At 40.5% G+C, this 7,500-nt stretch overlaps 1 protein-coding gene across 1 annotated transcript in view; it reads right to left on the bottom strand.

Moving 5' to 3' along the window:
- The window catches only part of LOC138019571 (alpha-glucosidase 2-like), a 13,730-nt gene that overhangs the window by 5,884 nt on the left and 346 nt on the right, over nt 1-7,500 (bottom strand). The window contains exons 1-2 of the mRNA XM_068866420.1: nt 7,500; nt 2,145-2,879 (exon numbers count right to left, since the gene is read on the bottom strand). The exon at nt 7,500 is cut by the window's right edge and continues 346 nt beyond it. Coding sequence (XP_068722521.1) covers nt 2,145-2,879; nt 7,500 — 736 coding nt within the window. The remainder of the gene's footprint in view (nt 1-2,144; nt 2,880-7,499) is intronic.

The following is a 7,500-nucleotide window of genomic DNA, read 5'->3' as shown; positions in this document are numbered from 1 at the left end:
ACAAATTGCTTGGAATCGACCAGAAGTTCCGAGAGGTTAGCTTCTATGACATAACGCCACCATCACACCACCATCACACCACCAAGTTCTGATCACAGGCAAAACCTGGACAATAATCGCACTTCCCCCTCGGGATATAATTTTGTCAACAATAGCAGGGAAAAATTCGTTTGCTGCGTGGCCCTTGTGAACAGTAATGAAATTCAAGTAAATAAATAATGCAGTGTGCCAGAGATGAACATTTTAATCAATGCAGGACCACGTGATCACTAATCAACCAATCACAATCGCCATCAGAGCAAGAGAAACAGAGGATGTTTAAAGTGGTACTATGAGCAAAAAATCAGTTAACTAAACACCAAGTAACCCAAGTTTTAAGACTAGATTTGAAATAGACACCTGTTGCACTCTAATTAATTAGCGTTTGGATGAAAATCAAAGCTCAAAATTTTGCCATCCAGGATTTTGGCAAACACATTTTGAAAATTTGAAGAAAAAAAGGAAGTGATTTTTTTTAACCATAGTACCACTTTAACGATTTACTTGAATAATTCAAATCTTTATGCACTCTATTATGTTTGATTGCACCATTATTCTCACCTTTTATACTTAACGTTGGAACTTTTTTCCGTGGTAGAGACTTTTCATCAAGGAAATGTTTATTTCTACCTTACTAAGAGATAAACTATAGATCATTTTCACTGTAACGCAACTGTCACGCAACAAAAAAAAAATCTAAACCAGTCAATGGAAAAGGCCGAGAAAGTGAATTGTTATAAAAGACAAATACATAAACAACTTCTGAAAATTTCAAGCCGGAGTGGTGCACTATTTTTTAGTTATTGGCCGAAACGTTTCACGCAACTTTTAAGGGCTTTGTATGGAGATGCCAGCTTTGTGTACCGAAAGTGTACACAAATATATGGAAACCAACGAACACATTTGAAATTCTCTTTGCCATGAAAGCGGTTTCTTTCCACCCATGAACTGGTAGACATACACATCAACACAATTTTCTAAGACTTGAAATGTTTCAAATGTTGAAAGTTATAAGGATTTTTTTCAACCAGGCCGCAGCTTCCTTTGTGTCACGCGTGGTAAAAATTTAAAAATTCAAAACGAAAAACTACGGTACTAAAGGCTTGTAAAAATAATTAATTCTAGATTATCTTCAAGGTAGTGAGGGTAAAAATTCCGAAAACCTGACGATTTTGATTTTAGAATTTAATGACGTCACGTGAAAACGATCTATTGTCATTTCAAAAACAGTATATATGTTGCCGGATATCCGTTCTCAGGTTAAGTCCGTCTTCACGGCCTAGGTTAAATTGGTGATCCGCATTTTACCTAGGTTGAATACGCACTCAGATGAATTGAAGACACTTTCCTTAGAGCTAAATTGAGCATAGAGAAAAATTAGGGTCAGGTTAGGATTAGTTTTGGTTATTATACATGGATATCAATTGACTTACCATACAAAAGTAAATGACGGTGAAAAGAACTGAGTTGGGTTGAGCATGTTCGTCGTCCGTAGTGTCGTGGTGAAGACACAGTGTCCGAGTTCGAGTACTGGTAAATACATAGAGCAGTTCTTTGTTTCCTTTCTATCTTATAATGTTGAGACTGAATGGATAAGTGTATGAATACAGAAACCAATAAGATGATACGGAACATTAATTAATTAAGAGGATGTGTTGAGATGCGTAACCCACAGCTTGAGGGGAGGTATAGTTGTTTTCAGTCCTTTTGAGGGGTTGAAAGCTGCTTTAAACTATAGGTAGAGTGCATATTCAACCTATAGGTAAAATGAGGATTACCAATTTAACCTTCAAAGCAAAAACGGATTCAACCTGAGACCGGATTTGACCGACAACATATACGTCTTTTTCATTCTCGAGCTAGATTACTAACAATCTATTGCATACCTGGTACAATACCTTTACCAACAAAAAAAGGCGCATTAATATTAAAAAGATGCCTTTTTGCCTCAAACAGAGAGGTACTTGATACCAAATGATGAGAAGTTTCAGCGGGAGCACAGATACTCTCAAAAACAAAATGCCCGAAGAGGGTGGGTGTCTTACCATGATTGCCATCGGTATTGATAACGATAATGGCTCCGACGATAAACAGGAAACTGTTACCTGTAAATCCACATCTACATGAAGTCCATCGATGGGAATCCTCCACTGCCGGTATTTGAGTGCCACTTCCATCAGTTTCCATTTTTCGTTGTAATTAGGACCATAACCACCTTGATGGTATCCAAACACATGTTTAGGCTTAAGTTGCGTGCGTCCGGTCAGCTGTGTGAATTCGCTGAGCACTTCCGCCACGTGATCCCCTGCAAAGAAATAGTAGTCAAGCTCACCGTGAAGTGCTCCAAAGTAGTACTGGTCTCCCTGTCGGAAGTTTATGAAGGTCTGCGAGGTGTTGTCGACCAGGATGCCGTTAGCGTACGAAGGCCCAGCGAAAGCTCCGTCGGGACTCGGGTTGAACTCAATAAGGAACGGCGAAGATTGGTACAACGGAGAATTGGGATTCAGTGGTCCTTGAACTTCGCCCTCAGGCGTGAGATCAGGCGCAGTGTAACCAAAGTTGTCATAGTTAAAAAAGGTCATGGCAGCGCCAATTTTCTCGTTACCGCCAGCAAGCTGACCATAGAAGTGTTGCTTGGGGACACGGCGCTTATCAACCGTAGCACCTGCTTTCTCACCAAAGCCATAGTACTGAGCATTCATGGGGGCCATCTTGAATTGAGCAATTGCTTCGCCATATTGACGGTTGACGTAGACGAGGTTGTAGTCCGCGGGGTCGGCATGAACGAGCTGCCCTGAACGATACACCGATAGAGCGTACTTCTTCAAATTCACGCGCACCTATGGAGGAAAAGAATTATGAAAACTTAGCTGATAAATTACTTTTTCAGTTCAGTAACTGAAATTATAGTAGGTTTAGGGGAGGTTTGGTCATCCCTCCCTTATTAATAGTCTGCTGCCTTATATTGGTGAGCTTGGATTTTTCATGCCATATTCTAAAGTCGACATTCTTTTGATTAACCAGACCAAACTAGAGCGAATGTTTACTAACCTGGCCTCTAGCTAGTTAGAAAAGATGTAGTTTGTAGTTTGCATTTACTTGCGCTCAACTCTTAACAAAAGATGTGGATTTAAATGATAATGACCTGGAGCGTCTAATTGTGCAAGTCAGTATTAATAAAGCAACGAAACTCAGAATTCCTGGTCGGCGCCTGGTATGTACCTCTAAGCTCTCCATCCGAACTTTTCAAAGCGTTTGAGAATGAGATTGACAAAATTGACGCTGAAATCAAGAAATGTATTTACTTGGCAATGTTAACTGGAGTCTGTTGCTCGAGGCAACAGCTAATGTTTCCACGCACTATCCAATCTAAAAAGAATTCGAAAAATCGGGCCCCATGGATAACGAGGGAGTTGTTGCATAAAATGCGTATAATAGATCTCACTAACAAGATTGCAGTCTCTTCAGACGATTATGCCGTGTGGGAGAAATTTAAACGTGCCAGAAACCAGGCAAATATTTTTTTATATATCTTGGAAGCTAGCAGATGGAATCCGCGCAAAGTATGCAATCTTATTAACGAGTTACGTTCACGTAACAGCAGTACGTCGTCCATGATCCAATATTTGAAAAATCCAAGCTGATAACAGAACAATAAATACTTCGGACGATATCGCAGAAGCTTTCAATGAGCACTTCACAAATATTGCGCAAGTACTAGCCCAAGATGTTCCCGTTGCTGAAGAAAATCCCGAGTTTTATTTGTCGCCCACTGATAAATCGCTCTAGCTCTAAAACGCCTGGTGTCGGTGTTGCCCTTAATCCTTTGAGAAAAATTGAAAACAAAGACGCTGTTCTTGACATGATTCCTAGTAAGTTGATAAAAATGCCGGCTGCTCGCATTGTTGCACCCTCGCTTACCGCTGTATTCACAAGGTTCATCCTCAAGGGGATTTAGTACCCAACGCAATGGAAAATGGTCAGGTTGACCCCAGTCTTTAAAAAGGGTATAAAATCGGACCTCCACAATAATCGTCCCATCTCCGTAATGCCAGTAGTCTCGAAAGTTTTTGAAGACAAATGTCTACGGCCAACTGAAGCTACATCCAAATGATAATAAACCGTTATCAACTTGCCAGTCAGGGTTTCGCTCCTTACATAGTACCCTGACGGCTTTGCTTGAGGCGAAAAATAGCTGGTCTGTTAACATTGACAACAGTCTCCCGAACGAGTTTAGTTTCATTGAACTCAATAAGAAATTCAACACAATTGCTTATCAAGCCTTCATATTTTTCAGGTTCATTTCATTTTTCTCTAACTAAAACTGCGTTTTGAGGACAAGCTTCCATTTTTAGGAAAACGATATTGTTGTTGGATGTAACATCCGTTTGAAAACTTGGTAAACTTCAAAAAAGGAAGTAATAGACGTCGTTTATATCCCTGACTATATGGAGGCCATATTTTTCTTTGGAGTGCTCAACAATGTTCTTGCCCATATATGGAAAAATACGCTGCAAATTCCCGGACAACAACTACAACAACAACAACAACAAAGGCGCGCAATATAAATCGGGTGGGTCAATCAGTTCAATCAAGTTATTATAGTCATTGCGAAGGAAGGGCTCGGCTGCCCCGAGTAATCCCAGCCATAGGCTAATGTATGAAACGCATGACAGTTAACCCATTGACTCCCAGGGGTTCCCCACTGACGAGTAAAATCGTCTGGCGTTAGACAGAGTAAAATACTAAGTCTGACCGGTTTAGGCCGGTTTGGACGTCAAAGGGTTATTAGATTAGAAGGGACATAGTATTTCAGTGAGTGATCAATGGGGACACAGGGTTTCAGTGAGTGAATAATTATCCCTTTGACTGCCAGGGGTTCCCCATTGACGAGTAAAATCGTCTGGCGTTAGACAGAGTAAAATACTAAATCTGGCTGGTTTAGGCTGGTTTAGGCTGGTTTTAGGCTGGTTTGGCCGTTCAAACGGTTCCAACATTGCACCAAAAAACAACCAACACTTTTGCAAAATTTGATTGCGAGGAACTAAGAACTAGAAACCAGTCTCGTTCGTCCAGCTAAACTACGTCATATTGACTTTTGCGGCCTGATGTGAGCATGCGTGTGCTCTACAATTGTTGAGGATAGTGTTCAAAGGGCTTAAACATCATTCAACGTTCTTGAGAACGAAGGAAAAGTTGAATCGATGTTGAATGGAAGTTTAAACCGATTTAAACTTGATTCAACACGCTTTCAACAAGCTTTCAACATTTTTACGCATTCAACAATGTTGGACGACCTGTTTAAAGGCACCGAACATTCATTCAACGAAGTGTTGAATGCATGTTGAAGAAAATGTCGAAACCGTTTAAAAGGGCCTTAATAGTTATAGATTTTCTAGTCAATCAAACTAGGCGGAAAACATCAGCCAGAGCAAATGTAAAAGACAAAAACCTTGAACATGCGACAATGAAATATTCACAAGGGTACCTTTTTCTCTTTCTCCCTTCAGCGACAGCCGTCTTTGATGCTTCAGCAAAAGCATTTGTTTGCTTTCACACTGGGAAGCGTTTAATTTAGAATAAGCCGACGAAACTTTCAGTCGTTGCTCAGTGGCTTTTTCACATCAACAATTACCGCTGTTGGGGTGTACGCTTTCGATGGGGATGAAACTAGACGCGTGTCTAGACGTGAGAACTCGTATACAAAATAAAATTTAAAGAAAAGTTGGCCGGCGAAAATAAATCGTGGATGGATTCCTCAAACGTGAAAACCTGGCTGCTATCTGCTATATTGTCTGTTCGGGTCTGTCATTTTACCGAGGAGGACTTCAAGCCTCAAGCGGGATCTTCAGGTATATGAATATTTGTCTTGGTGACATTCGCTTCAAGCGGAAATCTCAATCAACTAGTTCAAAATATCATTATATTGGAGCGAGAAAACTGACGTTTCTTTTACGACTTTGCCATCATGTATTAAGTGAATTTTTTCCTGGTAAAAGTCTCTAACTCAGTGCAGTAGGATGCAGTGGTTTCAGTCTGTTCTAAAAACCACCGGGCGTGGGAGGGGGAGGGGGGGGGGGGGGTTGTAAAAGGTGCGCAAAGGTGTAAAGGTTGTAAAAGGGTTGTAAAAGGTGCGCACCGAGGACCACAAGTTCATCAGAAACTCTGGTTGACTTTCACGTGTTACCCTCGTAAAATAAGGACCTTTACCTTAACACTACGATTGTTGCAGTTCGTTTAGGGACTGTATGAGTAGCTTTTTGATTGATAAACTACAAAAAATACAAAATATCTCAGCAAGAGTAATTACAAAATCACCCTTGGATACGACCTCCAATCTCCTTCTGAGGGTGCTTATTGTGGGAAAAGCTGTCTCTTCGTCGCTAAAAGAGAACCCTTTAATTATGTACAAAACAATGAATTAACTTGCCCCGGAATATCTACAATTAAGGCCTTTTCACTCAATGCTGTGCTGCCGATTATAATTGAGAAACCTTGAGGGGACTTTCTCTGCCCAAACCAAATACTAATTACCTTTGAGGGGCTTGTGTATGGGACTACTTTCCTCAAGACTAATGGCCGAGGCTCCGTCGGGCAGTTTGAACAAGTTATCAAGTAGGTATCTGACATATCGGATTCCCACACGGCAATCCTTTAAAACTGTTGTAATTAATTTTTTTCTTTTAAATTTTACCGATGATTCTCCGTCTCTGAATGAAGTTTTACATTACAAAGATGTTTGCAAAGTTGTCACTGCAAACTGATCAAACAAATAAATTTCAGCATTTTATGGCGTTTATACAATTAATTTTGAGATAAAAACGAAGGGAGACTGGATCCTCACCGAGTGATCGAAGACTGAACTGCTACTATGCGCAGGTGACGAGATAAGTTCAAGGGCACCCAACGAGGAAATTGAGCGAAAAGCCTTTGAGAGACATTTATATGCTCCTTGTAATGTCTAAAGACTAATCAGAGAGATGTTTTTATCACAGAAGAATTTGATCTGATCGGATATCTTAGCTCAAGTGTCCGAAAATTTTAGGGAGCGAAATCTTCATTTCAGAAATTGCTAGCTGAACGTTGCCTTCCAGGGAACCATTTGCGCACCCGCAACTGCTTTTAAGTGCCAAGATTTGCAAAAATGTCCTTTCCGAAAACGTAAGGGAATACTTTTCCCTGGTTGCCGAATCTTTTAGGTGATGTTTTAGTAAAGAAATCTATAGCTGTTTGGCAACGTACAACCGAAATTCTTAGGACAGTTTGACTCTCCCGAACACAGATTTCACCGAAGATTATCGTTGGGTGCCCCTGTAAGTTAAACTGTTTTTATTCTCTACCGAACTCTTTCCCAGAATAAGAAAGCTAAAAGGATTCCAGACGGAGCACATAATTTCCATAACGTCTTCCTAAAAGTGACAAGTTCTCATCCCCTACTACCTATTACCCCACAAACGCACC

Source organism: Montipora capricornis, chromosome 10 (genome assembly GCF_036669925.1).
Source record: "Montipora capricornis isolate CH-2021 chromosome 10, ASM3666992v2, whole genome shotgun sequence".
Classification (NCBI taxonomy): domain Eukaryota; kingdom Metazoa; phylum Cnidaria; class Anthozoa; order Scleractinia; family Acroporidae; genus Montipora; species Montipora capricornis.
This window is presented reverse-complemented; position numbering and strand designations above follow the sequence as displayed.